Source organism: Vipera ursinii, assembly GCF_947247035.1.
Source record: "Vipera ursinii genome assembly, chromosome: 7".
Taxonomy (NCBI): Eukaryota; Metazoa; Chordata; class Lepidosauria; order Squamata; family Viperidae; genus Vipera; species Vipera ursinii.
In genome coordinates, this window is record NC_139521.1 from 61,914,678 (window position 1) to 61,937,742 (window position 23,065).

The following is a 23,065-nucleotide window of genomic DNA, read 5'->3' on the forward strand; positions in this document are numbered from 1 at the left end:
AGACCTAGGGGCCGATCTCTGCCCCCCTGCCAACACCGACTGCGAGCGTCCCAGGAGATAGGAGAACCACTGAAGAACTGTGCCTCCCACTCCCAATCCCCTGAGACGCCGCAGCAAGATACCATGGTCGATGGTATCGAAAGCCGCCGAGAGGTCTAATAGGACTAGGACAGAGGAATATCCCCTATCCCGAGCCCTCCAGAGATCATTCACCAGAGCGACCAATGCCGTCTCCGTCAATGTTCTTGTTGTTTTTATTTAAAACTTGTTTAATAAAGTATTTTTTTAAAAAAAAGAGGATTATCCTATTGATGACTCCATTAATTCTCTTGTGGCCTTCATCGGTCTTTGAAAAAGGGAAATTATACAATTGGTCATCTCCATACAGCATATACCATAGCCTAAGCCAGAAACAAGAAATACAATGGTAAAATGACTTAGAAAATGATTATTCAATTAATCAAACATCAGAAGTCATAACAAAGTCTAGTTTTGGAGGTGATGTTAGCAAAGAAAATATTTTTCATGACCATAATGTCTACTCAATTTTTAAAAGTAGTGCTTCTCCAAGAGGAGAAAAACAATGTACAGTATGTTTTGGCCAGCAATGAGAAGTGGCACAATTATTAGTAGTCCATCCTTTTTTTACATAGAACTTTGCAGATAAAAAAAGGTTTTTGTCTCACTCACCACCACACATTTCTTTAGAATTTTTCCATGACAATTAATTGTCAATGACATCTTTGTGGAAAAAGAAACTATCTTATAGTCTTTAGTATGCTATCTCAAAGACTATAAACATTGATTCTGTACTATAATTACTAGTATTATACAATATCTTGAATTCATCTTGAAAATGAACAGAATAGATTCTTCTAAAACTGATGCCCTGCATAAATGTGAGAATGCTAAGCAAAATGTTGGCAGATCTGTTCTGCTTTAGGTGAATTTATAAGTCACATTTAGTGGAAACCTCAACTATAGTACATATAACAACCTGGAAGCTTATTACAATATAATTTAGCATGTGTAAGATATCCACGTCCACAAATTGTCACAGTGGATGAACCAAGTAATGTTAAATCTGTGCTGATTAAACTGTTTTAGGAGAACAAGCAATGCCTACATTCAAAAGAGGCATGAGAACTGTTTACAGCAATTTCTCTCCACAATAGTTATTAGTGCAAATAAAAAAAAGATTGATAGTGGACTGAAATGAGCACAGATTGTTCCATGAGAACCTGCAGCTAAAATACCATCGTCCCTTGGAATGGTTTTATTGAAATGGATAAGATAATAGGAGCTGGAAAGGAATTTTTATGGCCCTGTTCAAGACAGACACAGGCTTAATTGAAAAAAACTTACAGGGGAGGTTTTGCATCAGTGGGAAATTTATGAGAGATGGAAGAAGATTTCTGTTTTATAGATACACATACATTTTATTAAGAGTATTAAAAAGATAAAATTTAACACAAAGTAATATAAAAAAACAAAAAAAGAAGAAAAGTGTGACAAAGAAAAGACACAACTGCAAAAAGAAAAAGATAAAAAGAAATAAAAAGAAGCTTCAGGTTCTCTTTGCAACATATACAAAGAAGTTTATAAAATTATCTCTTACTCTGTGTTACAAAAAGAAAAAGCTCTTTTTTTGTATTAACAAGTTTTTTTCCCCTTTAAGCATCTTAGACAGCTGCAAGGAAATGATGACTGCTGGAAGAAGAGAAGCAATTTTTGCAAGCATTTAACAAGGAACCCTAACATTTAAAACTTTAGATCCACCCTGGATACCAGAACATCATGATGAAACATCCAATTTCATGTAACAGGCTGAAGTAGATCTACAAAGCCCATTAAAATTACTATGCTTTTTTCATTTATGAGAACAATATTTCATTTATTTAGGCATTCCTGGGAAACATAGGCCAGATTTGATGATAGTGATATAAGTACGAACATGCATATGTCTGTGGGTAATTATACATATAGTTTTACAAATAAAAGCCTTTCCAGTACTTTCCAGTTGAGTAATGCATTCTTTATTCGGCAGTTGCCTGTCAGGATAAAGACGTATGATACCTGCATATGTAAACTAGGTGTGGTTCATTGTTGTTAGAGTCTATAGCTCATTTTCCTAAGTCTTACTCCACCCTAAGATCTGGATTAAAGTGTATGTTGTTGTTAGTTGTGAAGTCGTGTCTGACCCATCGCGACCCCATGGACAACATTCTTCCAGGCCTTCCTGTCCTCTACCATCTTCTGGAGTCCATTTAAACTCACACCTGCTGCTTCTGTGACTCCATCCAGCCACCTCATTCTCTGTCGTCCCCTTCTTCTCTTGCCCTCAATCTTTCCTAGCATTAGGCTCTTCTCCAGTGAGTCCTTCCTTCTCATTAGGTGGCCAAAGTATTTGAGTATTAGCTTCAGGATCTGGCCTTCTAAAGAGCAGTCAGGGTTGATCTCCTCTAGGACTGACCGGTTTGATCGCCTTGCGGTCCAAGGGACTCGCAGGAGTCTTCTCCAGCACCATAGTTCAAAGGCTTCAATTATTTGGCGCTCAGCCTTTCTTATGGTCCAACTTTCACAGCCATACATTGCAACTGGGAAAACCATAGCCTTTACTATACACACTTTTGTTGGCAGGGTGATGTCTCTGCTTTTTAGTGTGCTGTCTAGATTTTCCATGGCTTTCCTCCCCAGGAGCAAGCGTCTTTTAATTTCTTGGCTGCAGTCTCTGTCTGCGGTGATCTTGGAGCCCAGGAAAATAAAACCTGTCACTGCCTCCATTTCTTTCCCATCTATTTGCCAAGAAGTGAGAGGGCCGGATGCCATGATCTTGGTTTTCTTAATGTTAAGTTTCAACCCAAGTTTTGCACTCTCCTTCTTTACCAGCAACAAGAGGCTCTTTAGATCCTCTTCACTTTCTGCCATTAGTGTGGTATCATCTTCATATCTTAGGTTGTTGATATTTCTCCCGGCAATCTTAATTCCAACTTTTGATTCATCTAGCCCTGCCTTTCTCATGATGTGCCTTGCTGGACTCCTTTCCCAATTTTGAACCAATTAGTGGTTCTGTGTCCAGTTCTCACGGTTGCTTCTTGACCCGCATATAGGTTTCTCAAAAGACAAATAAGATGGTCTGGTACTCCCATCTCTTTAAGAACTTGCCACAATTTGTTGTGATCCACACAATCAAATGCTTTAGCATAGTCAATGAAGCAGAAGTAGATGATTTTCTGGAACTCCCTAGCTTTCTCCATGATCCAGCGTATGTTGGCAATTTGGTCTCTAGTTCCTCTGCCTCTTCGAAATCCTGTCTGTGCTTCTGGTAGTTCTCGATCCACATACTGCTGGAGTCTAGCTTGTAGGATTTTAAGCATAACTTTACTAGCATGTGAAATGAGTGCAATGGTGCAATAGTTTGTACATTCTTTGGCACTGCCTTTCTTTGGATTAATAATATATTCTTAATCAGAGCCATACTGATGCTTTTTTCTATATTGCATCCTCTTTCATGCAAACGTATTGTTTACTCTGAATGTTTCAGTCCCAGGGTTTTCTAACATACTATGAAGCAGAACAACTCTATGTTAAATACCTCGACTTGAACCAGGGTAAAAAGGAACAGGTTGTCTTGTTAGTGAAATATAACCAACTCCAAAATGATTATTTTCAAAATAATCTCACTGATGACATCTAGTGGCAATGCGATTTACTGTAAGTTATAGGTGAATTTGACAAGTCACTTTTGTTTTTGTTAGGTGTTTAATTATTTAGTTAATTAAAATAATTATTTTAATTATTTATCTGACTGCATTTTGTCTCTCTCTCTTTCCATTTCAGGTTCTGCCCATTTCGCTTTGATGTTTCCAAATGGATAAAATGTGTGTCATGGCATCACAGTATATAAGGTCTACCCTTTTTGTTTTGGTTTTGTTCATATGGAATTGTATGAACAGGACAAGAAGCAATGGGTGGAAACTAGTCAAGGAGAGCAACAACCTAGAACTAAGGAAATTTCAATTTCCTGGCAGTTAGAACAATTAATCAGTGGAACAACCTGCCTCCAGAAGTTGTGAATGCTCCAACATTGGAAGTTTTTAAGAAGAGACTGGACAATCATGTCTGAAATAGTATAGAGTTTCCTTCCTGAATAGGACTAAAAGACCGCCAAGGTCCCTTCCACCACCACCACCACCATCATCATCATCATTATTATTATTATTATTATTATTATTATTATTATTATTATTAATTTCCATCAGAACACACTTTTTATTACTTGCCATCTGTCTCATAGAACAAATACATTTTTGCATGTATCAGTTTAGGGTTAGAAAGACTGGAGATGTTTGGACTCAATGAATCATAGCCACACAGAATAATACTTTAACTATGAAATAATAGCATATGTGGCTACTACAGTACAGTATATTCCTTAAATATATGTTGAGCAACACTTTCATTCATACATATCTCACAGTTGCGCATTCCTGATTCACACAACTTTGTTTCTACATCAACAGATAATTCATGCATACTGAATTAACTGCATGTCAGCAGCATTTTGATCGTCTAGCCAAGAGTCTTAACATGTAAGTGTGCACAATACTGTAGCCCTTTAGTGCAGCCCTACAAACATTGTCACCATCCAAACCCAGTATGATCAGTGGTGAAAAGTTTTGGCAATCAGAATCAAATGTCTATGAGAAAGAAACCATAAACAACTTGCAGTCAACAAAAAGAGACAACTATATTACAGCACTTAAATGTTTTTATTGTCCCTTGAGTAAAGCCTACTCTGAGAGTTCAACAGTTTATAACTATTGACAAAGAATGATGAAACACATTTATGGGTTTTTTGGTATTTTCCTACTGATATAATTCTAGAGAGATACAAGAGATGGTAGTATGATATCTTTGTCTAGTTCCTGCCAATGGGAAAAGGGGACGTGTTTGATCATGTGCTTGACACCTTTACATTTGAAATGAAAAGAAGTATGAATAAAAACACTGTGCAAAGCCTTAAAACTTTGTAAATTAAGTTGAATAATACAGATTCATTGGGAAGTTGGCCCATAGGTTTCTTAAACGATTCTTATATTCTGGCCAAATAAGTGATGTCCATTTTCTAAGACAACTGACACTCTCCAAATCTTTGGATGCAGCCCCAGGTTTTCATTTATTTAAGAAAATTTATATGGATGTCCAATTCACTCTCAGTAACTCTGGCTGGCTTACAAGGATAAAAACCCAAATAAAAACAAAAAATAATAACCCCCTACAGCAGCGATGGTGAACCTTTTAGAGACCGAGTGCCCAAACTGCAACCCAAAACCCATTTATTTATCGCAAAGTGCCAACACGGCAATTGAACCTGAATACTGAGGTTTTAGTTTAGAAAAAAACAACTCATACATTAACATCTTTTGTCTTAAAAGAAAAAAAACACAATGGCAAAGCTTTCAATGATGCAAACAACTTTGTACTGAAAGGTAAGTTTGCATTTGGCATGCTTTTGAACAATTAATGTGGTTTTTGATGTTGTATGCATGCTGATCATTTGTCTAACCTTGGCTCATACTTTGTAAGTTTGAGGGCAACACATGCAGCACTCAGGTCATCTGTTAGTCTGTTTCTGGTGTCAGACTTGATATAATTCAAAGCTGAAAACAGCGGGCTTGCTCTGGAGGCTTGTTTTGGCTAGGAAGGGGCTTGAGAAATTGCTTTTTCCTGCAAAAACTTAGCCAAAGAGCGAGGTATGCATGCCCACAGAGAGGGTGCCGAGTGCCCCCTCTGGCACGTGTGCCATATGTTCACCACCACTGCCCTACAGTCTAGCGACAACAATCAGATGAGTCATTTGAGGGGTTCCATCCCACTCTGGGATCCCCAGGTCTGTTGGCAAAATGAGATCTTCAGTGCCTTGCAAAAGAGCATTAAAACGGGGGCCAATATTATCTCTGTGGGGATGATATTCCACAGAGAGGGAACCACCAGGGAGAAGGTGTATTAGATGGACCTTTTGGGGAGAGACCTGTAGCATTCCCTGCCTCCCCATTCTGATGGGCTGGGCAGATGTGACTAGGAAAGGATAATCCTTTAAATAACCTGGTCCCAAACTATGTAGGACTTTGAAAATGACAACCAGCACCTGGAATTGGACCTGGAAGCAAACTGACAACCAATGCAGCTTCTGCAGGAAAGATGACATATGAGCACATCAAGACTTGTACAAAATCATGCAGGCTGCTGCATTTTGAACTAATTGAAGTTTCTGGGTACTTTTTAAGGGCAGCCCTATGTAGAGCATATTGCAATAGTCAAGACAGGGATTGGGTGACTGTGAGCAGGGATTGTTGGTCCAGGAAAGGGAATAACTGGCACACAACCTAAAGTTGCACAAAGATCCTCCTGGCCATGACTGCCACCTGTTCCTTGACTCATGAGTCCAGCAGAACTCCCAGATTACACACCAATTTCACAAAAGTTGCCATTCTTCTGTAGTTAAATACATAGGAGGTAACAGTATTAACTGTGATAATTTAGTTTAAATTTAATTTTTTTAAACCCATTTATATCCCGCCCTTCTCCGAAGACTCAGGGCGGCTTACAATTTAAAGCACAAATCAATGTGATTAGCAATATCAAATCAATGTGCTTAGCAAATTTTATCCTACCCCCTTCACTTTTATGAATATAGCCCAAGTATCATCCAAATGTAAATGGATTTTTGTTAACCTAAAAAAAATTACACTTATACAAACAGATATTGTGAAAAGGACTGAGAACTGCAGGTCAGTGAGATATAAAAGATGGTGATGGTTTAAAAATTTAAAAATCCTTAAATGCATCAATTTTTCCTTAAAGACATCCATTTTCAAATCAATTTCTTACTTCTGTGTTGCTATTTCAAGTTCAGGAGAGATGACAAATTAACTATTTTACTAGGTAAAAAGTCAACAGGTTACTGGTTGTAAGGAGCTGCATGTTCCTTAACATGTACTTCTGACTCAACATCTTTCAGCTGATAGCTGAAATGAGGAAGGATTAAGTCACAGATTGTGTGCAAGCTAACATTAATAGTTACATATACTTTTAACACTTTTTCTTGGAATTTGGTGATAGGACAGTCATATGTTAAGCACTCCAGTTAAATTAATGGAAGCATGAAAATTTATTCCAATTATATAAAGACATATTTACTAGGTGGTTTTGTTGACCAGCATGTTATATATAAGCTTTGAGTGCTTTGGGCCTTCAGCCCCTATTGTTGCAGTTGGCTTCTGCAAAGTGCATAGAGTTCAGAAATGACCTCAACATTGCATGGAAAAATGTGTCATCTAAACCATTCTGAAATTTTGTTTTTGGTATCGTTATTCAAAGATGCAGCCAAGCTTATGACACAAGCGTCTCAACTGTTCCAGTAGAGGAATGAAGCCTTCCTTTGAGTAACAGGTGGTTCTTTTCTTGAGCAGAGTACAGATCAATGTTTTCTTCCTCTATAATTTCTGTCAAAGATTGGTCTTCAGACAGAGTGGATTCTGAGGTAGAAATGATAATGATGCGTGGAAGACTTTCCAACGAATCCTGGCTATTATTTATTCGGTCTTCATGGATTTCTGCTTGAGAAGTGTCCATACTCTTCTCTCTGCTGCTAGCATTCAAGTCAAATGCTCTCAAGGAGCTGCTTAAGAGTAGCAGTTTTGGAGCATTTAATTTAAAGGCTCTCTTGAGGGGTTCTTCTGGAAATACTGAAAGCTGTGGAAAAACAGTGGAAATTAAAAATATTAGTCTTCTCCACCAAAAGTGGGAGAGCTGTTCTCACATTGATAATAAGTCTAGTAGGTGTTTCCAAAAGGAGTAGGAGTTTCTAAATCAAGGAACAGATTTTTCTTCTTTCCAAAGAAACCAAATCCCCTCCCTTTTATGTTAAAAAAGCATAAAATACAATCTTGTTTCTGTAAATTGCCTCTATATAGATTATTCATTTGGAGGCAAAGTACTCACTGGAATTCTGTGCTTTAACTTTAGTTTAATTTCTAGTAAGTATTACTAATCAGAGCACCAAGAGACTTGCTTCCAATTTATATTGTGAGGACAAGAAGAAGAACAGTGTGTGGGGTGGAAGATGAGGTTGGCTGTAGAAATCACATATTTTTTTTAGAAAATTGACCATCTCACTTATCAATTGCTTTCAATGAATGCATATAATGGCTGTAATAGGCTCTGAACTACTCCTCTAAGAATTTATGGGGACATCAGTTGAATGTAACTGTACAATATCCTCTGATAATGAAGTATTTTTTAAACAAGATCTACAGCAGGGGTGTCAAGCTGCCAGCCCAGGGGCTGGGTTGCATCATAGTGAAACCACGCCCACCCCATTGCCAGCAATGGCAAAAAAGCCGTGATACGTCGCTACACGTCATGTGACGTTGCGACTTTGACACCCCTGGTCTACAGTATATGTTTACACACACCTGATGTTTCCTGATGTTTCAGGAAACGTTCTATAGCCAACTTCTCAGTATTCAGCACAGGATACTTTCTGCACTCATTAGTTAAATAAAGCAATTTCCAAAGACTTCCACTCTCTGTGACAAAGAGCACTCTCTTTTCTCATGTTCCTCCTCAAAAGCTAAAAGGAAAGTTCTACCATTCTGTTTTGATTCCTGGTATGAAATCTGAAGCCGAAGGATGTAACGGTTGAGGTTATGAAGTGAAGAAGTGAAAAGGAGAACTGGGGAGGAAATAATTCTTACAGTTTACACTATATCCTCAATATAGGGCAGGATCCAGTTTAGGCAAGTTGTTTTGCCCAAAAGATGAATAACCACTGAAATGAATAAAAACTAAATTCAAATATAAAAGGGTATATTGGACAGATCTTCTATTATAGTCATCATTTCATTTTTTTAATTATGTGTAGTTAGCCTGTTTTAGGTAACGTGTTTTGCTTCATAAATTGTAATATTTTAGATTTATCTTTGCATAGTTAATTAACATATTATAATAGCTCAAGTTATATTTTTGTTGTTAGCTAACATACGTTATAGGGGACGCGGTAGCTCAGTGGGTTAGGACACTGAGCTTGTTGATCAGGAGGTCGGCAGTTTGGCGGGTCGAATCCTGAGTGCCGCGTAACAGAGTGAGCGCCTGTTACTCGTCCCAGCTTCTGCCAACCTAGCAGCTCGAAAGCATGTAAAAATGCAAGTAGAAAAATAGGGATCACTACGCTGGGAAGGTAACAGCGTTCCGTGTGCCTTTGGCGTCTAGTCATGCCGGCCACATGACCACGGAGACGTCCTCGGACAAGCGTTGGCTCTTCAGCTTTGAAACGGAGATGAGCACCGGCCCCTAGAGTTGGAAACAACTAGCACGCATGTGCGGGGGAAGCTTTACCTTTACCTAACATACGTTATACTTTTATTATAGATGCTACTCATTATGTCAGTATTTTCTCTTGGCATTTGATTTTATATTCTTGTTAGGGATAAGGTTGTGATGGGTGGATGGATTCCCCTTTAGGTTTGCCCCACAAAAGATTTGTTAGTAAAAGTTAAGGGAACATAAGAAAATACTGCTTTAACCTTTTCTTCAATTGGCGCATCGCAGCTCAGGACATTTGTAGGCAATTCACTTTTTTCTTCTGCATTTGTTGAAAAAGAGTTACTTTCAGGTAGCTGCAATTTTTTATGGACTGTCTCCACAGGATCAAGCTCTACGTCATTCCAAGCCTAGGAAAGAAAAGAAAAGAGAAAAGAAAATATTGGATGAACATATTCGTTATGATGAAGTATAATTTTTTTTTGTTCTATAGAAATATTTAGCATAACTTAGTCGTTTCTGAGATAGTCCTGATCTGAATTAATAAAAGTGTTGTCTTCATTTTCTATGGAAGGCTGGTAGGCTCATCAATAGCTAACGATATGTTGATGATCTGTTATAGGCCCATCCCCGGGAAATTTGCCATTGGTCACATTAAAATTCCTCTTAAAAATGTATTGTAAGGGCAAGACAGAGATAGTGAAAGAAAGCTATGTTTACTTGGATGATGGATTAAGTGGGGAAAAACTGGTTATTTGAATTAAAAGGAATGACAAAAGAATAAAATAATATACTGGAACAAGACAAAGCTAGCATTGTTCAGTTGCACAGGGATACCCCAACATTAAGGCTTATGTTTCACAAAGAGTTTGGGGTGATTGAAAAGAACCTGTTTCCATTAGAAGATATAAAGACAGATAATAGATGAGAGAGAGACAAAGACAAAGACACATACACACACACACACACACACACACACACACACAGAGAGAGAGAGAGAGAGAGAGAGAGAGAGAGAGAGAGAGAGAGAGAGAGAGATGGATGATAGAAATTGGAACATCAGCCTCTTCTCCATGAGACAAACTTAACTTTTTCTGTAGCAGAAATGGAAGAAATGTCACTGCTTTTGTTCTTGGAAATGAAAGAGACACGACTAGACATAGAAGACCTGAAGGAAGAATTTGCAAAACTTGTGGAAAGTTCGCTTGCAGGTATTCGTATGAGAAATCTCAAACAAGGAATAGCTTTTCGAATGGTTTTCCTGAAATGCAGAAAATAAACAAAGAAACAAGATTCTAAAATGAAATGGTCACATCAACAGATACCTAGTTCATGTTCACTTAAACTTATTTTGTGAGGATTGGCCTAAATGCATGGCAAGGTCTCAAAACATATAAATTATCATTTTTCCCATGTCTGCCAATTTATTTATTATTAAGTTTATATGCCTGTTAAGTTATATGCCTGTTAAATTAATAAATTAAATTAGCTAAATGTAGGATCCTATTTAACGGCCATCAAGAAACAAATGTAGTTCATCTGGGACATTTTCTTAACTAACAAAACTGTTTGTTTATAAACAAATAAGAATTGATTTACGGTAACTGTTTTACTAGCCAAACTGCAGCAAATTTATTTTCTTCCTTCAGATCCAAGCTAGACAGCTGGCTTGGTAGTACAATTTGAAATTCAGTATTTTAATACTACCTTAGTCTTCAGATCATGTAAAATCTATTTCCTAGTATTTAATCATATAAAGTTAGTTCTTTGTCTATTGCTGATTGAATACCTTGCTTTCAATTTTTGTCATTTATTTCAATAAACTGAAATAGAAAATTGAGCCTTGAATGAGATACACATTGTGGATACTTGTACTTCAAAGGAATATTTGATGTTAAATTCTGAAATGTCCTTTTTCATTATAATTAAATTATTCATTACATAATGAATAACGATAATGTTTAAAGTTTTTAAAGGTAAAAGTATAGACCAGGATAACAGGATATGCATTCTTGTCTATTCTATGTTAAGCTTTCACAATTTTAATTACGGTTCTGGAGATAAATTTGCTGAAAACGTAATGAGTTTGATAGCTGTCAGTACCCTTAACAGATCTAAAGTTGAAATGAATCCTTTTGTTATGCTTAATAAAATCTGTCTAGATTTTAAAAATCAAAATCAAAGTGTATAAAGAAGTCTTAAGATTTCTTTGAACACATACAGACAACGATGTGCCTTTCTATAAAATGGTACAGTTCTTTTTCAGTGTTCAGACATAATCAGCATATAGCAATGAACTTGGGACTCAAAAGCTGTCAGCTGATATTAGCAGATGCTTTTAATCTTTCTTTTTAATGTCTGAATAATTCTGCATCATGTGTTCAGTTCTTTAACACTTAAGAGAAGCAGAACCAGTCAAAACAACTGAAAGATGAGTGTGTATGGATTGTCATGAACTTTGATAAGTAGGCAAAAAAAATTTCTGGAACAACAACATAAGATTAGGCATGAAATAAAAACAGTACATTGCTATGTTCTTCAAAAAAGTGTGGAAGGTAAATCTATTTTGCTATCCATATTAATCTTACAGATTAAGGAATTATACAAATAATTATTATTACTCTGTAAATGTATTTATTTATGTAAGAATATTTACCACCTACTTCAGTCCAGACAGATTCTTAGTAGTGAACAACAAGCACACTCTCAGAAATTAAATAATCAGTAAAGGCAATTAAAAACTTGATATTCCAAATTGCTATAATATCATTTTACTTTGTGGAATGCAAGAACAATTGGGGCTAAACTGACTTTTGGGGAATACATGTTTCAAAAAATGGGGTGCAAAAAGTTCTTTTACTGCCCCGTACTTCTTGCCATTAATAATGCTTCCCCTAGTTATGGCAAACAGTAAGGCAATTAATGTCTATCATTGGCTCCAATATAAATCTAACTAAATAAATAAATAAATAAATAAATAAATAAATCTGGAGTGCATCAGTTTGGGAAAATATGGCTTTGTCCTGATAAAGAGAAGGAGAAAGTTGAACTGGAATCCTTTTGATTCTATACTACATCCGGTAGATTTTGACAGCAGTATAGAAACTGTTATAAACTTCTTCCATGATGTTTTTCTAATTTTCAGGATTAGTTTACAACTCTGATATTTAGCCCCCACATTCAAATATTTGCTGGTCCATCCTGTTTTAGCTTATAAATTCAGACAAGCTCAGCCCTTGAGCTACTGTCTTTTCATAAGGAAATTTCACATTTTAAACTCATTTTTCTTTTAAATACAGACAGAAGAGATATTTTTACTAGTTAAATTGCTAAGAATATGGGAATCCAGGCAGAAACGAAGTGATTTAAACAAAGATGTCCTACTATTCAACAATGGATTAATTTCACTTCAAACCTATCAGAGTATAAAAGTAGTACTTTAAGAATTTACAATACCTGTAACTTGGGTGAATAATAGCATAAATTATAGGATTGTGAATTGCTGAAGCTTTGGCAATAACAGCAGGCACAGATTTAGAATACGGAGTTAAGACCCTGGCATAACTAGAAATAAGAAAAAAAACTTAGATTAATCACTAGACCTTTAACTAAGCACATGGTTGAATATTTGATGATCTGCTGCAGTGATTTCACATATGTCAATGTCTTCAGTGACTTTTTCTGAATTTAGTTTTGGGAGTTTTGAGGGGGGGAAAACAGAAATATGAAATTATAATCTATATGAAGGGCAGATGGGAGATACTGACACTGAAAATCTTTCCATGACATTTGTGTCCCTTATATGCTTTTAAATATTTTAAAAACAGCAAGTTCCATACAATGAATATTTTACATGTTTTCACAATACTGTTTTTCAAACAATTCAAAAATATAAAGAGAGGGAAGGAAGGGGAAGCTCTTAGGGGAAAAAAGCAAGTAACAAGACAAACCATGAATTATTCCTTTCAACTATTCCTTTCAAAAAAGAATACATTCAGGGGGGGAAATACTTCCTCTAACTTGGTATTTATTTAAACAGTAATATTCAAGATTTTTTTGCTCTGGCAAAGATTTACTATAGTTACTGACAAAGGAGAATATTGTAGCCCAGGGTTGAAATGAGATGTCCTTGGTATTCTCCGAGCTTGGTTGTTTTCTTTAGGATATTTCATCACCAAACTAAGTAATATCATAGGTGTACTGATGGGGTTACTTACTTTGCATAATGAAATGTCTGCAAGAAAACAATCAAGCTCAGAGAGTCCAAGGACTCCTTATTATAATTATGCTTCACTCACCAAGTAACTAAGTAAAAGTCATATTTGACAATTGTCGAAGAGTTTAGTGAACAAATGGACAGGATTACTTTCTCCTTTTATCCTCTTCTACTCTTGACTAAGATGGTGACTCGCCACTTACCCAGCCCAAGCAATCAGGGTGACGCAAGCATACGGAGACCAGGATACAACATAAACCACAATGGCTACAAAGGCAACTTTAGCCAGTTTCCATTCACTCTTTATGCTCTGTGAGCTTGACTGTTTTCGTTTAGAAGTGGATCCTAATTTCTGAACATTCCTGTAAAAGAATGAGAACACAACAGGCCTTTAATTAAGAATTCATTTTGCCGTGCTGGGGATCAATCAACTTTTTTTTTCTTCTTAGGTTGCTGGGCAGACTGTATTTAGATATTCAGAAGTGATGCCAGAATGTCTTGAGAATAAGAAAAATGATGGCAAATGTAGCTTTGTCACCCATTGTTGTGTCTGTAAATAGTTACAAACATAGAAAATAGCTGGTTGCAAGAAGCAGGGTTTGAAGCGGGAGATTCAGGTGCAATCATTGGTTAAAAGTAACAAGAAGCGGGAAAATAGTGTCTGGTGATTGGTTACAGTTCAAACGGATTTACTATAAAAGCTTGAAACATTTGACAGTTGTCAGTTGACTTTTGTGTATTCAATAAACTCGTTCATTGTAAAATCACTCTGAGTCCGCGTCTATCAGAACTAAACACCCATTATTTACAATCCTGGTTATAAACTCATAGGGATTTGAAAGGCATTGGGTGCTCCTTCATGGCTTCATGAAATAATGTTCTGGCTTGGATGAAGCCTAACAATAATTGGTTTCTTAACATTGCTTTTAGAATTTGTACTGAGTTTTATTTAAATAGTACCCGTAATAACAATTGAATACAAAGATTATATAGTTTAATCTAATCTATTCAAAAGGCATTATAGAAAGTTTAGAAAACTAAACTGTAAAATTAAAAATAAAAATAAAGAAGCACTGAGAAAGGAAATAAATAAAATACTAAAACAAAGGCAACTGGGTCATGGTTCAATACAATAAGCATTTCCATACTTATCTAATGCAAGCGTCCCCAACCCTCAATCCATGGATTGGCACCAGTCTGCGGCATGCCAGCCATAGGGCTGCACAAACAAGCAAAGCCCCATCCGCGGGATACAGGCAGCATGTGAAACCACGCCCTCTCTGCTCCGCGGAAAAACCTCTCTTCACAGAACCGGTTCCTGGTGCCCAAAAGGTGGGGGCCGCTGATCTTTTGTACCAAAACTAATAAAACTCATATTTATACAAAGCATATATTCAGCATTTAAATAACAAATTAAAGTGAGACAAGCTAAGAATCACAGGCTGATCTTTCATCTCTAAGCTTTCAACTAACAGATTTTGTTTGACCAGCTTTTAGAGTCTGGATTGTTTTCCCCATTTAGAATTTAATTTTATTTCCTAAGTTCCTCTGGCTGAGACTTTCTCATTCACTTACTTGTGGCTCCTGTGTGATAGGATATAGGATATTCTTCCCTGATAATTGAGGAATATTTATTTGGTAAGAACATAAATCTCTTTCTATTTCTTAGTGCACCATTACAGCTTATAATCAATGGGAACGTACTTGAGTTCCTAATAATTATATTTTTTCAGTTATACACTTACCTGCCTGTACTTCTTATGGTGAGGAACATGAATAAATAGCAGTGGAAGATTATTATAAGAGGAATGAAGAACACACAGCAACATAGCAACATGGTGTAACTTCTGTTTGCTGGAGAATAGCTTACATAGTCCCATGTACAGGATATCATCAAACCTTCTGGGATATAGGAACCTAAGTATTAATTAATTTTTTATTATATAGTGCATAAAATAAGTAACAACAGATGTAAGAATTTGTTATTTAAGAAGGAAAGAGCAAAACTGTTCAGTAGATGTTGTTATCTTAATCTTACCATGAAATCTTAGTCCCTAAATATGAAATAATTTATTGCAATATGACATTTCATATTACAGAATACCTTTTAATTTCATTGGCTACAATCCCTATCAATTTCAGTGAGCATGGCTCTGAATGTTGTAGGAACAGGTTTGGAAATGGCTTTACTGCAAAGTAAGAAATAAGAACTTATAAATTAAAAAACTTACTCAAAAGGTTAGTTTGCAGTAAAGACATCTCCAAACTTGTTCCTACAGAGATTTTGGACTACAACATTCAGAAACATGCATACCGTAAATGAGATTCAAGTCCTGGACCCATGTTTCTAAAAGAAACATGTGTTGATTTTTTTCCATTTGAATAAGACATTTATTTTAGAAACATGGCTCTAGGTCCTGAACCACATTTAGGAGATGCGGGTTTTTAGACAAACAATTAAACTGTGTCTCAAAGTTCCTTCAGACGTTAGTCCTAAAACCAGAATCACTAGAAATAGAAAAAAAATATTTGCAGAAAACTACACAGAGATTAAACTACAGGATTTATTTTACTTCTCTTCAGATTCTTCTATGTTCAAAATGGTTTAAATCTTTTAAAAATATAGGAGAGGTATGTATATTCACTATGTGGATGATCTACATAGAATGCATTGACTAAACTAAGGAGTCATTTTATTTCATTTCTAATGCTTCTATGTTCATAAATGTTTAAACTTAAAAAATGCAAGCAGCATTTTTGCTCAACAGAGCTTTTGATCATCAGCCAGTTGATCCAACTGATCCTTCAGCTGTGCAATTCTACTCCCAGTGGCTTGAGTTTATATCTTCACTTTCATATATGTATGGAAAATATTTTGTCTAATTTAAACTGGCCTTGAAGGTTTTTTTTTAAAATGAGGTTTTATTTGCGTACTATTTTTATATTATTTTATTCTTTAATTTATGAGTTCCCAGGAGAGGACTTCTACTTAAAAGCAGGATGTGAGGAGTGAGATCTTGTAATTTGCGGTTAGATTGTACATATAGAGAAGATGGTCTTTCAGTGAAAATTCTTCATGGTTTTGTTCTGATGGAAGTGCAACCAAAAGAGGGTGATCATGAAGAAGTGTTTCTAAGTCTTACATGGAACATAAAGAAATATCCCGCCATCCTTAGAATTGGAATATTCTGGGATAGGGATCCTGACTGTCATACACCCTTGCCATTACTTACTTAAGCTTAAGAGAGCTGAAACCTGTAACATCTGGACAGAGTTAGTGCAGTACAGTTTTAATTATAAGGCTGATTGTTAACATAACAATGTAGCTGCAGACCTTCTGCTAAGTACACCAGAGCTACAAGTAGCTCAAAAAATGCCAAGAAGATTCACTGGTGCATGTTTAGAGTAGCATATATATACATTGCAAAGCCAATGTGTGGTGCTTTCCTATTGCTTCAAGTTATAATGGAGAGAAAAGTACATCTTCCTTAACTACTGTTTATAGAAAACAGGGATATTGCAGTAAATCCCTTAATTTAACCAGAACCAGATGTTTTCATACTGAAAAAAAGAGATAGATTTAAAAGGATAAATTCAGTATCTGCTAATTAGAGATTTGCTTAGAATTCATCTTGAGTCATTAAATCCCTTCATATCAATTCTTCCCTAGTCAGTTTTTAATAATATTACTAGATATTTATTAGTGATTAAAGTATATGGTTCTGAGTACTTGCAAAATATGCTCTCTCCATCAAGGTGGGAGGGTAGGAGAATGCAATATTAATTGGTGAAAACATCCAAGAGATACAATAATTTTCTAACCTAACATATCCAAATCTATATGAATGGACAACACAGCTACTAAAATGATATATCTGGATCTTTCATAGTCACTTTTGTTACGACACTAAAAAGAAAAGAAAGAAAGAAAGAAAGGAAGGAAGGAAGGAAGGAAGGAAGGAAGGAAGGAAGGAAGGAAGGGAAGGAAGGAAGGAAACTGATAACATACTCCACCCGAATAATGGACAAACACTCCAAGCCAGTGAGTAGAGCCAGACAAACATAATGATTATAAATGAACGTTTCTTTGAACTTCTTTTTAATGACTGGAGTGGCTTTGTAATCACAAGGTAGCGATCCACCGAAATAGCCAACAAGGACATCATTGAGGTTATTCCAAACAGTGCTCCACAAAAAGCATAAAAGTTACAACCTGGAGCAAACAAAAAGCAAACAAAAAGACAAAATGCTTAGTTCGCAGTGGGAAAGGAGGAGAGTGGGAAAATCAAGAAAAAGTCTTCCACAAATATTTCTCATAGTTCAGATGATAAGGAATTTTTTTGATAGCATACTTCTTAGAACTATACCATGTGAACTTTCTTTCACATTTTTGTAGTTTATATTTCCTGCATTACTATTTCTTCCATGAAGTCACACAGATTGCTAATTCGTTTTGTAGTTTGTCTGATTTTGATTTAATAGATATGTATGAATATACCTACTACTAATAATAATAAAAAACCTTTATTGTCAAAGTACAACATGTGTACATTGAGATTAGCAGAGCCTCCCCCCGTGCTCTCTCCCCCCAACACACAGTGACAACAAACCCTCCATCCTACCACACCATGTGAACCAACTACACCACACACCGGCCTGTTAAACATGGTGACTGGAAAATACAAGCTCCTATGAGGCTTTTATTCTCCTTTTTATGATCCTTGGAGGCCATAACTGCTGAAAAAATGCCCATACTGTATCTTGCTGTTTTAAAACTGAGAGTGTATGAATTGTAAGCCTAAAATAGGCATTAGTATAATTAAAAAAGAAAAACTTCCAAATACGAATTCTTGTTGATGTGTATATTATTGCCCTACCCATTATGCAACCTCAAGTCCAAATATTTTGAGTGTATCCATTTGTACTTTATTCGGCAAGCAAACCATAATTTAGCATAATTATGAACCTCATCACAATATTGAAAAAAGTGACTTATGACCATTTTTCACACTTATGACCATTGCCGCAACTCCATGATAAAGTGATCAAAATTCAAACACTTGGCAACTGATTCATATTTATGATGGTTGCAGTGTCCCGGGGTCATGTGATCACGTTTTATAACCTTCTGACAAGCAAAGTCCATAGGAAAACCAGATTCACTTAACAACTATGTTACTAACTTAATAACTGCAGTGATTCACTTAACAACTGTAGCAAGAAAGGTTGTAAAATGGGGCAAAATTCATTTAACAAACGTCTCACTTAGCAACATAAATTTTGGGCTCAATTATGGTCATAAGCCGAGGACTACCTGTACAAAAATTAGAGTGAATTGGTTTGTTAAGAGTGCCTGCATTTGAAAGAATTCTGTTTGAAAGTGTAGAAATGACCATGGACAAAATTTAGTAACTTTGGGTTTTTCTGTTGAAAAGGTCACTGAGAAATGTATGAATTTTTATTATGCAAGTGCTGATTTAGAAAACTGTATTATATAATGCATAGGCCTAAATTATGAATGACCCGGAAAAGACCGACTTGCATCAGGAGATCACAAATGAAGGATTGAAGCCAGATGTCAGGACTTAAAACATCTCAAAGGACAACGGAACACACCAGAGTTCAGAAAGATTGTACAGCCTTGGTATAGCTCAACTGAAACATATACTTTTATGCTCCCAAAAAGCCAAGGGCTTGAGAATATGACACTCTTGGAACTGGTAATTCAGTGGGTCCCACAGTTCAACTATACTGTATATAACGCTCAAGACTAAAAGTTGAACTATATTATGGTCTCTTTGATTTTAGGATAGTAGTTTGTATGATTTCATACACTGTGTAAATTAGTGAAGAATGTTAAGTTCAACAAACATATGCCATAGACTGATCATGATATATAAACTTAGCCTATTATTTTAAGACTATGTAGCTCAAGATGCTGGTTTTTACCTATAAAGTTCAATATGGCTTATAGTTTGTATATTTATAACCAGACAGATTCTGTTAACCAATTCAGACAAATTTATCCCCTCAAGGATAAATTTGATGCAACTGGAAAATGTAAAACTATTGAGAAAGCACCTGTGTCTCCAAGTACCCACTCCTTGTGCATACTGTTGAAAAAGCAGACTGGAGCTTGAGTTGCAGACATCAGAAAGTCACTTGCAGCTAAATTCATAATGAAATAATTTGCAGGTGTCCTCAGCCTCTTGTTGCTTCAACATTATCGTCATCATCAGTCATGTAAAGGAGAAGAAAGTACTTTGTTAGTTTCTGTTGTAGTTACAAACTACCATTCATCAGATATATTACAGAATAATAATAATATATATTATTTACAGAATAAAACTGCAATAGGCCTTTCAAAATTAAAGCTAAAAGGAAGAAAACAATAACAGACCAGTTTGTTTGCAAGTAACGGGATAGTAGTGTTACGATATTTGGGCTGAAATATGTCTTCCAGTATCTTGGATAGTGGAGAAGACCTTCTGGATTATGTTCCTTCCATAAACTAAGTCTGTATACAGTATATACTGCACTGGGGCATATGAGAATAATTTTTAAGTAATCAGATAACAATATTTAAAATGAAAATTAGAAAATTGTTTGTAGTGTACCTTTTAATGACTAAGGAATGTTGTAAGTTCTGAATAAAAGAGTTCAGGTGTTGATAATAATACACTACACTAGAAAACTGAAAAAATTATTTGACAAAATTGAAACAAATGAATAGTAGCATTTAACATTTAAAATCTAGTACCTTCTGTTATTGGCATCGTTGTTAGGATTATATTACTTTGTTGTTTGTATGTACACTGACAGTTAATGCACCAAAGACAAATTCCTTGTGTGTCCAATCACACTTGGCCTATAAAGAATTCTATTCTATTCTATTCTATTCTATTCTATTCTATTCTATTCTATTCTATTCTATTCTATTCTATTCTATTCTATTCTATTCTATTCTATTCTATTCTCATCCATCCCATTCCATTGCTTCAGTGGTTCATAAGAAAAAACTTATTAGTCTGGCAAAAAAGATATTTTGGTTGCAGTTATTGCAACTAAGTACAGTGGATGTATTTGTCAGTCATGTTCTGGGCATGCAAACTGACTCAACTACTAATCAAGCTGGCATTTTCTGATTTAATTTCTGTATGGAATAGATGAAATAATATATTACTTATTGTTTGAAATCTACAGATTTCAAATTTTTCAATGCAGTTTGTTAATAAGGCATGCATAGTAGAGAAACATGTATATTTTTGAGATGTTTGTTAACTAAACATGCTTGGAGATGCATAGTATAGAATTCTATGTATTGTTAGCAGTAATGTTTTTTTAAAATATGAAGTCCAACTTGAAAGATCTGCAAAAAGAAGAAGCAGGGGAAAAAATGAAATTGATATTCACCATCTATCATGAGGAACGAAATGAGGAATTTCACTGTTCTTAATCAAAAAGTTTCAGGCCCAAATATGAGATGGCCATACAAATAGTCCTCAGTTTATAACCACAATATCGAACCAGGATTTTCATTGCTTAGCAAAGAGTTAAGAGAATCGCTCCCAATTTTACGACTTTTGTGGCCACGGTTATTAAGCAAATCACCGCTTTTAAATGAATTACGTGGTCACTAAGCAAATCTGGTTTCCCCCATTGACTTTGCTTGTTGCAAACTTTCTGGAAAGGTCACAAATGTCAATTACATGACCCCAGAACACTATGGAATGTGGTATGTGGTAAGTACACACTGCTTGCAAACTGCCCAAATTTGATTACAACCTGTGGGGATGCTGCAACTATCGTAAGTGTGAGTCGTAAGTCACTTTTTTCAAGGCCCTTATAACTTCAAACAGTTGCTAGCTAATGGTTGTACAGTTAAGAACAACAAACAGATCTGCCTAACTTAATCTCACCCAGTCTGCTGTTATATGGGAGCAGTATAAAAAAGAGGACCATAAGAAAGGCTGAGCGTCAAAGAATTGAGGCCTTTGAATTATGGTGCTGGAGAAGACTCCTGCGAGTCCCTTGGACTGCAAGGCGATCAAACCAGTCAGTCCTAGAGGAGATCAACACTGATTGCTCTTTAGAAGGCCAGATCCTAAAGCTAAAACTCAAATACTTTGGCCACCTAATGAGAAGAAAGGACTCACTGGAGAAAGAACCTAATGCTGGGAAAGATTGAGGGCAAGAGAAGAAGGGGACGACAGAGAATGAGGTGGCTGGATGGAGTCACTGAAGCAGTAGGCGTGAGCTTAAATGGACTCCAGAAGATGGTAGAGGACAGGAAGGCCTGGAGGAACGTTGTCCATAGGGTCGCGATGGGTCGGACATGACTTTGCAGCTAACAACAACATAAAAAAGAGGACAGAAGAGCTATTGGATGAACAGACCACTAATTGTGAATATCTCCCTCTTCCTTCATCCCTGTCCCCAGCTTGATAAAACTATACCTGTAAAATGCATAGAGGACAAGGAGATTTCCTATAATTCCCACACAACCAATGGCCAGGACACAAGAGCCTACAATGTAAAGGACATGATCAGGAGCATCCACTTTTGTTGGGCGACCACTTGCCGTACTGTGGTTCTGGAAGTAAAATAGCAAAACAACAAAGTATTAGTAAAATTAACAGAAAACATGTTTTATCCTGCAACTGTTTAGAGTATTGGAAACAAAGATGTGATTAAAGTATGTATTACTGTATATTATACATACATATACACACATACATAGATATACATAAATACATACAAACACACATACCCCACATTAATAGAAGAGCATATGCATTCCAATAGAAGACTCTGAGTCAACCAATGCTTTATTACCATGATCAGGCCCTGTGCTATTTATTTAGCCAGATCTATTAGTAACCATGGTACAGTATCATTTCACTAGGCACACAAGTGAGATTCTGAATTATTTTTCTTAAGAAGGACAGATGCTGTATCAGTAGTAAGGAGCATCCCAAGTCCAAGCAATTATGGAATCTCCCAAATAGATGCTAAAGTTATAAGGATTGAAAAGAATAGGAGTAAAATGTTCTCTGGAAAATCATCATTTTCATGTGGGTTTTTTCCCCTCCTAGCAGAATTCAACTGCTCAGCAATAAGATAGAAATGAAATTTTCTTGAATAGGGAAACTTTGCCTTATTGGGGGGGGGGAGATGTCAAGTGAGGCCAACGTGTTGTTTCTGGGGGACATCCTTGCATTGTTCAACACTAAATATCGCTGCTGATCGACCAGTTGCAAATCTGCTGCTTGAGAGTTGGTCTATGTTCATCTCCGCAAACACCTTGCAGGAGGGCAGTTTCCAGTGGCACCAGCAAGATGGAATAGACTCACTACCCCACATAGTGATTATGAATTTGAATGTTGCTTTTCTGTAATTCTTTGGCCCATGAAGAGCAATATGAGGTTGGCTGTACATTATGGGGGAGATGAGAAAGAGCTTCATAATTAATGTAGGAAATGGCTGCTTACATGGTTCATGGGGCTTAAAGCTACTGTTTTG

General features: G+C 36.2%; 1 protein-coding gene across 1 annotated transcript; it reads right to left on the reverse strand.

Annotated features, from left to right (window-relative positions):
• Nucleotides 1-7,395: 7,395 nt before the first annotated feature.
• OPN4 (opsin 4) lies at nt 7,396-22,834 on the reverse strand (the record flags this gene model as incomplete). Its single annotated transcript, XM_083368032.1, has 10 exons — nt 7,396-7,758; nt 9,582-9,737; nt 10,417-10,588; nt 12,784-12,891; nt 13,747-13,905; nt 15,289-15,460; nt 17,553-17,756; nt 19,625-19,758; nt 22,000-22,136; nt 22,736-22,834. The coding sequence occupies 10 exons, from the start codon at nt 22,832-22,834 to the stop codon at nt 7,396-7,398; spliced, it is 1,704 nt and encodes a 567-aa protein (XP_083224158.1).
• Between the last annotated feature and the right edge of the window lie 231 nt (nt 22,835-23,065).